Consider the following 16,330-nt stretch of genomic DNA (forward strand, 5'->3'; position numbering starts at 1 on the left):
GAGTCTGGGTTTAGTCCGGGATTGAGTCTGGGTTTAGTCCGGGATTGAGTCTGGGTTTAGTCCGGGATTGAGTCTGGGTTTAGTCCGGGATTGAGTCTGGGTTTAGTCCGGGATTGAGTCTGGGTTTAGTCCGGGATTGAGTCTGGGTTTAGTCCGGGATTGAGTCTGGGTTTAGTCCGGGATTGAGTCTGGAGTTGCTCCTTCCCTGTGCCATTAAAGCGGCCACTTGGTGTCTCTATTCCACCCCCGGTCTCGGACTGAAATCTAACGGGAAAGTTGAGCCAAAAGGAACAGGGATCTCATTCTGAGCTCCAGCCAGTCCCGGAAAGTCGGGGAAGGAGCGACTCGACCTGGAAAAGCGGCGGAATATTTGGAGCGGGGCTGGTTTTTGTTTGTACAGAAAGTTGTTGAGTTATTGGAAGGAGCTGGAGAGGGAGAGGGAGAGAGAGAGGGAGAGGGAGAGGCTGCTGCACCCACAGGTTCCCATTGATCTCCCTGGGACTGGTTACAGGTCCGGGAATGAGAGCGGAGCCGCTGGACTGGAGAGCGGGGCAAGAGTAAGGAGCAAGTCTGGACCATGTTGTCCGGAGAGCGGGGCAGCAACCTCTCCCGGCAAAGCCTCAACTTCCCCGTGGGGTTACTCATCAATTCACCCAAGAGGAGACTGGCGAGGTTCGGCAGGAAACACAGCAACGGATCCCTGCTGTAAGTATGAGAACTCAAAAGAGCTTCCTGCTCACAGCCAGGAGCAGAGGGAGGGAGAGAAACTGGGACCAAGAGAGAGAGAAACTGGGACCAAGAGAGAGAGAGAGAGAGAAACTGGGACCAAGAGAGAGAGAAACTGGGACCAAGAGAGAGAGAAACTGGGACCAAGAGAGAGAGAGAGAGAAACTGGGACCAAGAGAGAGAGAGAGAGAGAAACTGGGACCAAGAGAGAGAGAGAGAGAAACTGGGACCGAGAGAGAGAGAGAAACTGGGACCGAGAGAGAGAGAGAGAAACTGGGACCAAGAGAGAGAGAGAGAAACTGGGACCAAGAGAGAGAGAGAGAAACTGGGACCAAGAGAGAGAGAGAGAGAGAAACTGGGACCAAGAGAGAGAGAGAGAAACTGGGAGCGAGAGAGAGAGAGAGAGAGAGAAACTGGGAGCGAGAGAGAGAGAGAGAGGAACTGGGAGCAAGAGAGAGAGAGAAACTGGGACCAAGAGAGAGAGAGAGAGAAACTGGGACCAAGAGAGAGAGAAACTGGGACCAAGAGAGAGAGAGAGAAACTGGGACCAAGAGAGAGAGAGAGAGAAACTGGGACCAAGAGAGAGAGAAACTGGGACCAAGAGAAAGAGAAACTGGGACCGAGAGAGAGAGAAACTGGGACCGAGAGAGAGAGAAACTGGGACCGAGAGAGAGAGAAACTGGGACCGAGAGAGAGAGAAACTGGGACCGAGAGAGAGAGAAACTGGGACTGAGAGAGAGAGAGAGAGAGAGAGAAACTGGGACTGAGAGAGAGAGAAACTGGGACTGAGAGAGAGAGAGAAACTGGGACTGAGAGAGAGAGAGAAACTGGGACTGAGAGAGAGAGAGAAACTGGGACTGAGAGAGAGAGAGAAACTGGGACTGAGAGAGAGAGAGAAACTGGGACTGAGAGAGAGAGAGAGAGAAACTGGGACTGAGAGAGAGAGAGAGAGAAACTGGGACTGAGAGAGAGAGAGAGAAACTGGGACTGAGAGAGAGAGAGAAACTGGGGCTGAGAGGGAGAGAGAAACTGGGGCTGAGAGGGAGAGAGAAACTGGGACTGAGAGGGAGAGAGAAACTGGGACTGAGAGAGAGAGAGAAAGAGAAACTGGGACCGAGAAAGAGAGAGAAATTGGGACAGAGAGAGAGTAACTGGGACCGAGAGAGAGAAACTGGGACCGAGAGAGAGAAACTGGGGCCGAGAGAGAGAAACTGGGGCCGAGAGAGAGAAACTGGGACCCAGAGAGAGAAACTGGGACCGAGAGAGAGAGAAAGAGAGAAACCGGGACCGAGAGAGAGGGAAAGAGAGAAACCGGGACCGAGAGAGAGAGAGACAGAAACTGGGACCGAGAGACAGACAGAGAGAGAGAGAGAACTGGGACTGAGGAGTGAGGGAGAGAGAAAGAGGAGAACGGACAGAGAGAAGAGAGAAAAAGGGACCTGTGGGGAGAGAAATAATGTGAGAGAGAGAAACAAATAGGTCGGGAAGTTGCAGGAGAAGAGACGAGAGAAATAGTGAAAGAGTGAAAACCTGTGGGAGGGACAAGAGTATGAGGACACATGAAGAAAGCAGGAAAAAGAGAAGGATATATTTAAAGTGAAATGGAAATAGGCAGCATTAAATAGTTTTTGGAAAGGAGTCAGAAGGGACAAAATGTTATTTTAAAATGTAAATCTTTTAGGCACTGACCAAGCATCTGTTTGGAGTGAAAGCAAAATGCTGCAGATGCTGGAGATCGGAATTAAAACGGAAAGTGCTGGAAGAACTCAGGATCTGGCAGGATCTGGGGAATGGGAAACAGAGTTAACATTTTGAATCCAATCTGACTTCTCTTCAGAACTGTTTGGAGCAGATGGATTTGTACTATAGCGATGTACTGTGTCTTGCTCTGTGTGACAGAGACTGGAAATGTGTGTGTCAGGAAATGTTGGGTTTGCAGTGGGAGAGATCTAATCACATGTCACATGGAATGGAGACTGACCAGAAATGGACCATTGATAGCCATCAGCTTCCCAACACACCCACTGCTTGTGTCACTGATGGCCCAGATTTGCGTTGGCAAGTCTTGGTTCAGAGGAGGGAGTTTCACTAGAGTTGGTAGTTTTTGCTACCCAGACACTGGGCCCTGTTCCTGAAAAGGGCTTTGATTTTCATTCCATATTAGACTAAATTGGAGCCAGTGATTTCTTTAAACTCAGATGCCAGCATTAAGCTCTTCTCCACATTGTGACAGTCTAGGGCATGCTGAGGGTCTGTGCAGGATGGAGGGAATGACTGCTGCATATGTCAACATGCTGGCACTCAGATATCAGCTGGTACACTCTGACCAAAGCACGTGGCTAATTATTAACCAATAGTCAGGCTCCAGTGATTCTCTATCTCACTCACACAGGATTCTGGGAGAGCAAGAGTCTGGGGACAGGAAAGGCCATTGGTGCTATTCATCAGGAGTTAAATGAAGAGGGTTTGTGTTTAGGATATAGGCAGATTTGTGCATGCGATTGGGTTTCATATCTTTTTTTCATTCTTTTGTGGGATGTGGGTGTCGCTGGCAAAGCTAGCATTTGTTTCCCATCCCTAATCACCCTTCGGAAGGTGGGGTTGAGCTGCCTTCTTGAACCGCTGCAGTCCATGTGGTGTAGGTACACCCACAGTGCTGTTAGGAAGGGAGTTCCAGGATTTTGACCCAGCGACAGTGAAGGAACGGCGATATATTTCCAAGTCAGGATGATGAGTGACTTTGAGGGGAACTCCCAGGTGCTGGTGTTCCCATGCATCTGCTGCTCTTGTCCTTCTAGGTGGTAGAGGTCGTGGGTTTGGAAGGTGCTGTCAAAGGAGCCTTGGTGAGTTGCTGTAGTGCATCTTGTAGATGGTATATACTGCTGTCACTGTGTGTCGATGGTGGAGAGAGTGAATGTTTGTGGATGTGGTGCCACTCAAGCTGGCTGCTTAGTCCTGGATGGTGTCAAGCTTCTTGAGTGTTGTTGGAGCTGCACTCATCCAGGCAAGTGGGGAGTATTCCATTATACTCCTGACTTGTGCCTTGTAGATGGTGGATAGGCTTTGGGGAGTCAGGAGATGAGTTATTTGCTGCAGGATTCCTAGCCTCTGACCTTCTCTTGTAGCCACAGTATTTATGTGGCTAGTCCAGTTCAGTTTCTTGTCAATAATAACCCCCCAGGATGTTGATAGTGGGGGATTCAATTATGGTAATGCCATTGAATGTCATGGGGAGATGGTTAGATTATTTCTTGTTGGAGATGGTCATTGCTTTAGACTTGTGTGGTGCGAATGGTACTTGCCATTTATCAGCTCAAGCCTGGATATTGTCCGAGTCTTGCTGCATTTGGACATGGACTGCTTCAGTATCAGAGGAGTTGCGAATGGTGCATTGTGCAATCATCAGTGAACATCCCTACTTCTGACCTTATGATGGAAGGAAGGTCATTGATGAAGTAGCTGAAGATGGTTGGGCCGAGGACCCTACCCTGAGGAACTCCTGCAGTGATGTCCTGGAGCTGAGATGATTGACCTCCAACAACCACAACCATCTTCCATTGTGCTGGGTATGACTCCAACCAGCGGAGGACTTCCCCCGATTCACATTGACTCCAGTTTTGTTAGGGCTCCTTGATGCCACACTCGGTCAAATGCTGCCTTGATGTCAAGGGCAGTCTATCTCACCTCATTTCTTGAATTTAGTTCTTTTATTCATGTTTGGACCAAGGCTGTAATGAGGTCAGCAGTTGGGTGGCCTTGGCAGAATCCAAACAGAGCATTGCTGAGCAGTATGTTGTGGTGTAAGTGCTGCTTGATAACCCTGTTTTTGACACCTTCCATCACTTTGCTGATGATCGAGAGTAGACTGATTGGGTAGTAATTGACCAGATTGATTTTATCCTTTTTGTGGACTGGACATACCTGGGCAATTTTCCATATTCTTGGGTAGTTGCCAGTGTTGTAGCTGTACTGGAAGCTTGGCTAGGGGCTTGGCTAGTTCTGGAGCACAAGTCTTCAGTGCAACGGCTGGAATATTGTCAAGGCCTGTAGCCTTTGCAGTATCCAGTGCCTTTAGCGTTTCTTGATATCACATGGAGTGAATCAAATTGGCTGAAGACTGGCGTCCGGAGGAGGCCGAAATGGATTGTCCATTCAGCACTACTGACGGAAGATGGTTGTAAATGTTGCAGCCTTGTCTTTTGCACTGATGTGCTGGGCTCCCCCATCATTGAGGATGGGGATGTTTTTGGAGCCTCTCCCGGTTAGTTGTTTAATTGTCCACCACCTTTCACAACTAGATGTAGCAGGACTGCAGAGCTCAGATCTGCTCTGTTGGTTGTGGGATCACTTTGCTCTGTCTATTGCTTGCTGCTTCCTTTGTTCAGCATACATGTAGTCCTGTGATGTAGCTTCACCAGGTTGCCACCTCATTTTAGATATGCTGCAGCGGTTCAAGAAGGCAGCTCACCACCGCCTTCTCAAGGGCAATTAAGGATGGGTAATGACTTCCGGCCTTGCCAGTGACGCCCACATCCTGAATGAATAAAAAATAAAAAATATAGTCTGCGAACTAGGGGACATCATTACAGAATAAGGGGGCACTCATTTAAAACTGAGATGCGAAGGAATTTCTTCTCTGAGGGTAGTGAATGTCTGGAATTCTCTACCTTAGAGAGTTGTGGCGGCTCGATTACTGAAAATATTTAAAGGGGAGGTAGATTTTTAAAATTTCAGGGAATTGAGGGCTATGAGGACCTGGCACGAAAGAGGAGTTGAGGCCTGGGGCAGATCAGCCATGATCTTACTGAATGGCGGGACAGGCTTGAGGGGCCGAATGGCCTACTCCTGCTCCTATTTCTTATGTTCTTGTGTTCTGGCATGCCCTCCTGCACTCCTCCTTGAACCGGGGTTGGTTCTCTGGCTTGATGACAGTGGCAGACTGAGGGCTATGCCAGATCATGAGATTACAGATTATAGTTGAATACCTGAAAAGATTGGGAGAGAAGTCAAAAAAGCAGCTAGGAAGGCAAAGAGGAACCATGAACTTAAATTATCAAGGAACATAAAACAAAATACAGTAAAGTCCCGCCATTGACGGGAGTTACGTTCCAGCGAAACCCTACAAACGGCGAAATTGCAAAGGAGGAACATGCTTTTGAATGGGACTCAATTGTTTAGGTTCCAGCAACGTGAGAGCAGCATTGTTAAGGGCTGTTACAGTACTCTACAAAAAGCTGTGTTTCTCTTCACCTGAAGCTGTTAGACCTGCTGTGTATACAGGTACTCCACGTTTTTGCTTTTTGTTTCTAATTTCCAACACTAGCAGTTTTATTCGCAACCCATTTAAAAATCGCAGTCAATGAAAAAGAGAAATACCCAGGGCTACCAAGGGGTAAAATATACCCTGGAAAATTCCTCTCCGAATCCCCCTCAGGTCACTGAAACCAGCCAAAGTGGTCACGTGAACCAAGGATTACAAAGATTTATAAAGACACTTGCATTCTGTTTTATGTGATTTCTGTCATCGATAGGAACTAGTCCAGTTCCCTCTGATAGTATTCGGAGTGTCAGCACCCACCACACCAGCCTGTATTGTATTCCAGAGCCTCATTACTCTCTGAGAAGAGACAAATCACTTGATATCCAGTCTATTCCTACTGTCTCATAGTAAATTAACCGACCCCACACTCGAGCTGTGCTCAAAGGGTGTACCTGTCAAAGAATCAATGTAGAGATTCGGACATTTCAAACGTGGATAAGTGAACATTGCTCAAGCGATGGACAATGTGGTGTACAAAATACAATGCATGCATAAGTGAAAATGCAAACAAGGAAGTCGTAAAAGGTGGAACTTTACTGTAGTAAAATATTTTCTAAGCAATGTGATGAGAATAGGACCATTAAAGGATAGATAGGGTAATATCACAGGTAATGATATAGTAAATAATTATTTTGTTTCAGTATTCATCAGGGAGATAAAACAGGTAGACATGACTTTGAAAGATGCGATGAGTAATGAGATAGTGTATTTAAAATAAAAAAGGGTATGTATTGAATAAACTAACAAAACTCAAAGAAGATGAAGCTCCTGGTTCAGATGGATTGCATCCACATTTTTTAAAATGATAGCAAAGGCATTACTACACATATTTAATAATACATTAGAAAAAGGTGTAGTACCAGAGGACTGGTGGATAGCTAATGTCATCCCTATATTTAAGAAGAGGGACAGAGCATGTCCAGGGAATAATAGACCAGCCAGCTTAACATTGATGTTATGAAAGATAATGGAATAGAAGAACATCAAGAAATGGGAAATATAATAATAAATAGCTAGCATGGATTTCAAAAGGGAAAATCTTGCTTGACCAACCTTATTGAATATTTTGAGGAGAGAGCAGTGAGAGTAGACAATGGGAATTCAGTAGATGTCATTTATCTGGATTTTCAAAAGGCCTTTGATAAGGTGTCCCATAAGAGACTGATGAATAAGGTCAGAGAATGTGGAGCCAGGGGACAAGGGACAGAATGGACTGCTAGCTGGCTTCAAGACAGGAAGTAGAGCGTGAGAGTGAAGGGTGGCAGAAGGTGGGAAGTGGTGTTCCACAAGGATCAGCGCTGGGACCACTGCTGTTCACCATTTACTTTGAAATCAAAAATTACATTTCTTAATTTGTGGATGACACAAAATTGGAGGGGGATAGTCAATACTGAGGAGGGGGTTAGCCAATACTGAGGAGGGGGTTAGTCAATACTGAGGAGGGGGTTAGTCAATACTGAGGAGGGGGTTAGCCAATACTGAGGAGGGGGTTAGTCAATACTGAGGAGGGGGTTAGTCAATACTGAGGAGGGGGTTAGCCAATACTGAGGAGGGGGTTAGCCAATACTGAGGAGGGGGTTAGCCAATACTGAGGAGGGGGTTAGTCAATACTGAGGAGGACTGCAACAAATTACAGGAGGACATTAATAAACCTGCAGAATGGGTAAATAATTGAGAAATTAAGTTTAGCACAGATAACGGTGAGATAGTACATTTTGATAGGAAGAATAGAATACTTGGAAGTTTAGGTGGAGTAGAGGCGTAAAAGGGATCTCAGAGTACAAATACATCAATTATTTAAAGTTGTGCCACAGGTTAGCCACAAAAAAAGCAAAGCAAGCTCCAGGCTGTATTTCTGGTGGGATAGAATTGAAAAGTTGGGAGGTTATATTAAACCTATATTGAACCTTGATTAGACCACATTTTTAGAGAGCACTGCATTCAGTTTTGGTCACCATATTATAAAAAGGATATAGAGGCACTGGAGAGACCACTTGGCCCATCGTATCTGTGCCGGCCGAGAAACGAGCCCCCCGACCCAATCCCACTTTCCAGCATTTGCTCCTTGGCCCTGCAGGTTCCGGCACTTGAGGTGCATTTCCAGATACCTTTTAAATGAGCTGAGGGTTTCTGCCTCTACTACCCCTTCAGGTAGTGAGTTCCAGACCCCTACCAGCCTCTGGGTGAAAAAATGTTTTCCTCATTTCCCCTCTAATCTTTCTACCAATCACTTTCAATCTCTGCCCCCTAGTCACTGACCTCGCTGCTAAGGTAAATAGGCCCAGCCAGTGACACCCAAATCCCATGAATGAATAAAAAAAAACCTCTATCCCAGCCCCTCATAATTTTGTACATCTCAATCAAATCTCCCCTCAGCCTCCTCAGTTCCAAGGTGAACAACCCCAGCCTATCCAATCTTTCATAGCTGCAATTTCCCCGTTCTGGCAAATCCTCATAAATCTGCTCGGTACCCTCACCAGTGCAATTACCTCCTTCCTGTTTTGAGGTGACCAGAACAGAAAACAGTACTCCCGTTGTGGCCTAACTAACGATTTATACGGTTCCAGCATAACCTCACTGCTCTTTCATTCTATACCCAGACTAATAGAAGTAAAGATTCCATGTGTCATTATTCCATTTCACCTTATCAACCTGCCCTGCTACCTTCAGGGATCTGTGGACATTCATAGAAACATAGAAACAAAGCAAATAGGAGCAGGAGTAGGCCATTCAGCTCTTTGAGCCTGCTCCGCCATTCATTATGATCATGGCTGATCATCCAACTCAATAGCCTACTCCCGCTTTCTCCCCATATCCTTTGATCTCTTTTGCCCCAAGAGCTATATCTAACTCCTTGAAAACATACAATGTTTTGGCCTCAACTACTTTCTGTGGTAGCGAATTCCACAGGTTCACCACTCTCTGGGTGAAGAAATTTCTCCTCATCTCAGTCCTAAATGATCTACCCCGTATCCTCAGACTGTGACCCCTGTTTCTGGACTCCCCCACCATCGGGAACATCCTTCCTGCATCTACCCTGTCTAGTCCTGTTAGAATTTTATAGGTTTCTATTCTTCTGAGCTCCAGCAAATATAATCCTAACCGGCTCAATCTCTCCTCATATGTCAGTCCCGCCATCCCAGGAATCAGTCGGGTAAACCTTCACTGCACTCCCTCTATAGCAAGAACATCCTTCCTCAGATAAGGAGACCAAAACTGCGCACAATATTCCAGGTGTGGTCTCACCAAGGCCCTGTATAATTGCAGCAAGACATCCCTGCTCCTGTACTCGAATCCTCTCGCTATGAAGGCCAACATACCATTTGCCTTCTTTACCACCTGCTGCATCTGCATGCTTACCTTCAGTGACTGGTGTATGAGGACACCCAGGTCTCATTGCACATTCCCCTCTCTCAATTTATAGCCATTCAGATAATAATCTGCCTTCCTGTTTTTGCTACCAAAGTGGATAACCTCACATTTATCCACATTACACTGCATCTGCCATGCATTTGCCCACTCACTCAGCTTGTCCAAATCACACTGAAGCATCTCTGCATCCTCCTCACAGCTCACCCTCCCACCCAGCTTTGTGTCATCTGCAAATTTGGAGATATGACATTTAGTTCCCTCATCTAAATCATTAATATATATTGTGAATAGCTGGGGTCCCAGCACCGATCCCTGTGGTACCCCACTAATCTCTGCCTGCCATTTGGAAAAAGACCTGTTTATTCCTACACTTTGTTTCCTGTCTGCCAACCAGTTTTTTATCCATCTCAATGCACTACCCCCAATCCCATGCGCTTTAATTTTACATGCCTATCTCTTATGTGGGACTTTGTCGAAAGCCTTCTGAAAGTCCAAATAAACCACATCCACTGGCTCCCCCTCATCCACTCTACTAGTTACATCCTCAAAAAATTCCAGTAGATTTGTCAAGCATGATTTCCCTTCTGTAAATCCATGCTGACTCTGTCCGATTCTGCCACTGTTTTCCAAGTGCTCAGCTATTAAATCTTTTATAATGGAATCTAGAATTTTCCCCACTACCGATGTCAGGCTGACTGGTCTATAATTCCCTGTTTTCTCTCTACCTCCCTTTTTAAATAGTGGGGTTACGTTAGCTATCCTCCAACCTGTAGGAACTGTTCCAGAGTCTATAGAATCTCGGAAGATGACCACCAATGCATCCACTATTTCTAGGGCCACTTCCTTAAGTACCCTGGGATGTAGATTATCAGGCCCTGGGGATTTATCGGCCTTCAATCCCATCAATTTCCCCAAACCATTTCCCTACTAATACTGATTTCTTTCAGTTCCTCCCTCTCACTAAACCCTGTGTCCCCCAACAGTTCTGGTATGTTATTTGTGTCCTCCAACTCCAAGGTCCCTCACTTTTTCTATACTTCAGTATACTCCACTATTTATTGTGCTTTGTTAGCCCTCCCCAACTGCGTTACCTCACACTTCTCTAGGTTGAATTCCATTTGCCACTTTTCTGCCCACCTGACCAGTCCATTGACATCTTCCTGCATAAAACAGTTACCCTCCTCACTATCAACCATGCGACCCATTTTTGTCGTCTGCAACTTTCTTGATCATTCCCCCTACATTTAATTCCAAATCATTAATATATACCACAGAAAGCAAGGGACCTAGCACTGAGCCCTGTGGAACTCCTATTGGAAACAGCCTTCCAGTCGCAATACCAGAAATGTGTGGGTATACATATCAGAAAAGGATTAACAGACTGGGTCTCTTTTCTCTTGAAAAAACAAGGCTGACCGCTGACCTATAGAGGTCCTTAAAATTAGGAAAAGTATTGATAGAGTGGATAGAAAGAGAATGTTTCCTCTTGCGGGCAAAGCATAAGATAGTCACCAAGAAATACAATGGGGAATTCAGAGAATCATCTTTACCCAAAGCGTGGTGAGAATGTGTAACTTGCTATCACAGAAGGTGGTTGAAGTGAATAGTATAGATACATTTAAGGAGAAGCCAGACAAGCATAGGAGGGAGAAGGAATGGAGGGTTATGCTGATAGATATAGATGGAAAAATATAGTAGGAGGCTCAAGTACAGTATGGATGCCAGCACGGACTGGTTGGACTGAATGGCCTGTTTCTGTGCCATATATCCTATATAATCCTATGCACAATTCTTCAAGGATTAGTGGTAGGTCAGAAGATTGGTCAGATTTTAAGGACCAGCGAAGAATGACTAAAAAAACGAGGGAGAAATTAGAGTATGAGAGAAAGCTAGGTAGTAATATAAAAGGAGATAGTAAGAGTTTCTACAAGTTTTTAAGTAGGAAAAGAGTAATTAAAGTTAGTGTTGGTCCTCAAGAGAGTGAGTCTGGAAATTGATAATGAGAAACAAGGAGATGGCGGGGATGTTGAACATGTATTTTGCATCTGTCCCCACTGTAGAAGACTTAGAAACTTACCAAAGATACTTGAAAATCAAGAGGTGGAAGAAAGGGAGAATCTTAAAACAAACGACATCATCAGGGAAAAGGGGCTGGGAAAACTATTGGACCTAAAGGCTGCCATGTCCCCAGGATTGGATGGCATGTATCCCTGGATCTTAAAAGGAGTGGCAGCAGAGATAGTAGAGGCGTTGGTTATAATCTTTCAAGATTCCTTAGATTCTGGAAGGGTCCCAAAAGATTGGCAAATAGCAAATGTAGCACCTTTATTCAAGAAAGGAAGGAGACAGAAAGCAGGAAACAATAGGCCAGTTAACCTAACATTTGTCACAGGGAAATTGCTAGAATCAATTATTAAGGAGGTTATAGCAGGATACTAAGAAAATTATAATCAGATTGGGCTGAGTCAACATGACTTTGTGATACAGAAATTGTGTTTACCTAATTATTAGAGTTCTTTGAGGAAGTAACAAGCAAGGTGGATAAAAGGGAACCTGTAGATGTACTGTACTTGGATTTCCAAAAGGCATTTGATAAGGTGCCACATCAAAGGTTACTGCACAAGATAAGAGCACGTGGTGTAGGTCAGGGGTAACATACCAGCATGGATAAAGGGTTGCTTAGCTGACAGGAAACAGAGAGTAGGAATAAATGGTTCTTTTTCAAGTTGGCAAACTCTTAACTAGTGGAGTGCCACAAGGATCAGTGCTGGGGCCTCAACTACTTACAATCTATATCAATGACTTGGATGAAGGTGCTGAAGGTATGGTTGCTAAATTTGCTGATGACACAAAGATAGGTAGTAAAATTAGTTGTCAAGAGGAGGTAGATAGTCTGTAAAGGGATATAGACAGGTTGAGTGAGTGGGCAAAAATTTGGCAGATGGACTGTAGTATGGGGAAAATGTGAACTTGTCCACATTGGCAGGAAGAATAGAAAAACAGTATACTATTTAAATGAGAGAGATTGCAGAACTCAATGGTACAGAGGAGAGACCATAAGACATAGGAGCAGAAATTAGGCCATTCGGCCCATCGAATCTGCTCCACCATTCAATCAGGGCTGATAAGTTTCTCAACCCCATTCTCCCGCCTTCTCCCCGTAACCTTTGATCCCCTTACCAATCAAGAACCTATCTATCTCGGTCTTAAATACACTCAATGACCTGACCTCCACAGCCTTCTGTGGCAATGAATTCCATAGATTCACCACTCTCTGGCTAAAGAAGTTTCTCCTCATCTCTGTTCTAAAAGGTCTTCCCTTTACTCTGAGGCTGTGCCCTCGGGTCCTAGTCTCTCCTACTAATGGAAACATCTTCCCCACGTCCGCTCTATCCAGGCCTTTCAGTATTCTGTAAGTTTCAATCAGATCTCCCCTCATCCTTCTAAACTCCATCGAGTTTAGACCCAGAGTCCTCAAACGTTCCTCATATGTTAAGCCTTTCATTCCTGGGATCGTTCTCGTGAACCTCCTCTGGACCCTCTCCAGGGCCAGAACATCCTTCCTGAGATACGGGGCCCAAAATTGCTCACAATATTCTAAATGTGGTCTGACCAGAGTCTTATAAAGCCTCAGCAGCACATCCCTGCTTTTATATTCTAGTCCTCTCGAAATAAATGCCAACATTGCATTTGCCTTCCTAACTACCGACGCAACCTGCAAGTTAACCTTAAGAGAATCCTGGACTAGGACTCCCAAGTCCCTTTGCACTCCAGATTTCTGAATTCTCTCCCCATTTAGAAAATAGTCTATGCCTCTATTCTTCCTACCAAAGTGCATGACCTCACACTTCCCCACGCTGTATTCCATCTGCCACTAAGAAAAGGAAAGAGATGGATCTGGGTGTCCTGGTACAAAGTTAGTATGCAGGGACAGCAAGTGATTAGGAAGGCAAATGAAATGTTGGCATTTATTGCAAGGGGAATTGAATATAAAACTAGGGAAGTTTTACTGCAGCTGTACAGGACCTTGGTGAGACCACATCTGGAATACTGTGTACAGTTTTGGTCTCCTTAGTTGAAAAAATATATGACTATGTTAGAAGCATTTCGGAGAAGGTTCACTCAACTTATTCCTGGGATGAAGGGCTTATCCTATGAAGAAAGGTTGAACAGGTTGGGCCTATAGCCATTGGAGTTTCGAAAAATGAGAGGTGATCTTATTGAACATATAAGATCTTGAGGGGACTTTATAGGGTGGATACTAGGAGGGTGTTTCACCTTGTGTGGGAGACTGGAATAGGGGAAACAGTTTAAGATTAAGAGGTCTCCCTTTCAAGACAGAGATGAGGAAAATTTTCTTTCAGAGGGTCGTTAGTATATGGAATTCTCTTCCCCAGAAAGCAGTGGAGGCTGGGTCATTGAATTTATTCAAGGCTGAGTTAGATAGATCTTTTGATAGGCAAGGGAGCCAAGGGTTATGGGGGGCAGACAGGAAAGTGGAGTTGAGACCACAACCAGATCAGCCATGGTCTTGAAAGGCAGAGCAGGCTCAAAGGACAAAATGGCCTGCTACTAATTGCTATGTTCCCATGGGTGTTCTTTTGCCATTTCCAATGCCTAGGTTGATGCTGGGTGGTCTACCTGGTTTTAATCTTATTAGACTTTTCTGTAGTGGTTTAATAAAACTGAGTGGCTTTTTAGGCAATTTCAGAGAGCATTTAAGAATCAACCACCAGGTTTGGTGACCAGAACTGAACACATTTTGTGGCTGGAGTCACATATAGGCTAGACCGGGTAAGGACAGTAGATTTCCTTCCCTAAAGGACATTAGTGACTCAGGTGGGTTTTTACCATAATATGGTAGTTATATAATCATTATTAATAAGACTAGCTTTTTATTCCAGATTTTATTAATTGAATTTAAATTCCACCAGCCACTATTGTTGGTTTTGAACTCAGGCCATAGTCATTGTGGCACAGAAGGAGGCCATTCAGCTCTCTGTAGAGTCGTCCAGTTAGTCCCATTGCTCTACTCCTTCCCCATAGTCCTGCAAGTTTATTTCCCTGAAGTGCTTATCCAATTTATTTTTGAAGTCATTAATCATCTCTGCTTCCACCAGCCTCATAGGCAGCAAGTTCCAGATCATTACACTTGCAGTGTTTATTAAAAAAATTCTTCCTCACACATCCTCTACATCTCTTGCCCAAACCCTTATATCTGTGTTTCCCTAGTCCTTGTACCATCGGCTAATGGGAACAGCTTTTCTTTGTCTACATTATTTAAACCTGTCACAATCTTGTACACTTCTATCAAATCCCCCCTTGTTTTCCTTTTTTCCAAGGAGAACAGGTTCAGCTTCCCCAACCTAACCTTATGGAAAAAAATCCCCCATCCCTGGAACCATTCTGGTAAAGCTCCTCTGCATCCTGTCATGGATCCACAATCCTTCCTAAGGTGTGGTGACCAGAACTGGACACGATATTCTAGCTGTTCTATTCCAAAAAGCCAGTTGGTGGAGGACGATTACTGGAGCTAATCGTTACTCTGACTTACATCTATTTACAGAATGGAGCAATACGGGCATACACCTCCTAACTCAACACACCACAGTTTCAGTAATTGTCCTTTTATATCTGCTCATGTGAAATTCCAGTTAATGGCCCTGCACCTTCATATCATTTATTTCTTCTTTCTTCTTTTTGGTGGGATGTGACATGCGTCTGCAGTCACATGTGGGCCAGACCAGGTAAGGACGGCAGATTTCCTTCCCTAAAGGGCATTAGTGAACCAGATAGGTTTTTATGACAATCCAACAATGGTTTCATGGTCACTATTATTGAGACTAGCTTTTAATTCCAGATTTATTAACTGAATCTAAATTCCACCAGCTGCTGTAGTGGGATTTGAACTCGTGTCTCTAGAGCATTAGCCTGGGCCTCTGAATTGCTAGTCCAGTGACATTACCACTCCGCTACCGCCTTCCCCTGTCTCTTCTATTTTATTCTGTATTCCAATGTTCAAGGCATTTATACATATACATTAAAAAAGCAGCGGACTTAGCACTGACCCTTGGGGAACACCACTGTCTACCATCGTCCAGTCTGAAAACCTACCATTTATCATAACTTGCTGTTTTCTGTCCTTAAGCCAATTCTTCATCCGCTGATGCTGAACCTCCTATTTCGTGATCTTTATTTTCTTAACCGGCCTTTTGTATCTGTGGAGCATTAGTCCAGGTCTCTGGATAGCCCAGTAACGTTACCATTATGTTACCGTCCCCTTTATCTATTGTCGCTCTTTCCTACAATATGTCTCCTTCTTTTATTCTTGGGATGTGAGCATCGCAGGAAAGGCCAGTATTTATTGCTCATCCCAAATTTGCTCTTGAGAAGGTGGTGGTGAGCTGCCTTCTTGAGCCGCTGCAGTCCATGTGGTGTAGGTACACCCACAGTGCCTTTCCCTGTAGCGGTTTGATGCAGCTGCCTTGCTCAACTATTTCAGAGGGCAGTTAAGTCAACCTCATTGCTGTGGGTCTGGAGTCACATGTAGGCCAGACCAGGTAAGGACGGCAGATTTCCTTCCCTAAAGGACATTAGTGAATGAGAAGGGTTTTTTAAAACAATCTGGTAATTTTCATTATCATTATTAATGAGACTAACATTTTTAATTCTAAATTTATTAATTAATTGAATAAAAATTCCCACAGATGCCTGGGTGGAATTTGAAAGCTTGTCTCTGGAGAATTAGTGGCTGTCAGGATTATTAGTCTATTAACATTAGCACTCTGCTACCGTCCAGTCTCCCAAAGGTGCTGAGTCTCACTGAGGTACAAGTCCCCTCCCCTCCTAAAGGTGCTGAAATGATAGAAGTATAAGCAGGTTATTCAACTATGAAAGGCAAACCAATCAACT

At 44.6% G+C, this 16,330-nt stretch overlaps 1 protein-coding gene across 1 annotated transcript in view; it reads left to right on the plus strand.

The window, feature by feature from the left end:
- Window positions 1-457: 457 nt before the first annotated feature.
- Window positions 458-16,330, plus strand: part of LOC144667632 (ras-interacting protein 1-like) — a 104,781-nt gene continuing 88,908 nt past the window's right edge. The window contains exon 1 of the mRNA XM_078529107.1: window positions 458-705. Within this exon, the coding sequence (XP_078385233.1) occupies window positions 578-705 (128 nt within the window). The 5' untranslated portion in view covers window positions 458-577. The remainder of the gene's footprint in view (window positions 706-16,330) is intronic.

Source organism: Cetorhinus maximus, chromosome 24, assembly GCF_964194155.1.
Source record: "Cetorhinus maximus chromosome 24, sCetMax3.hap1.1, whole genome shotgun sequence".
NCBI lineage: Eukaryota > Metazoa > Chordata > Chondrichthyes > Lamniformes > Cetorhinidae > Cetorhinus > Cetorhinus maximus.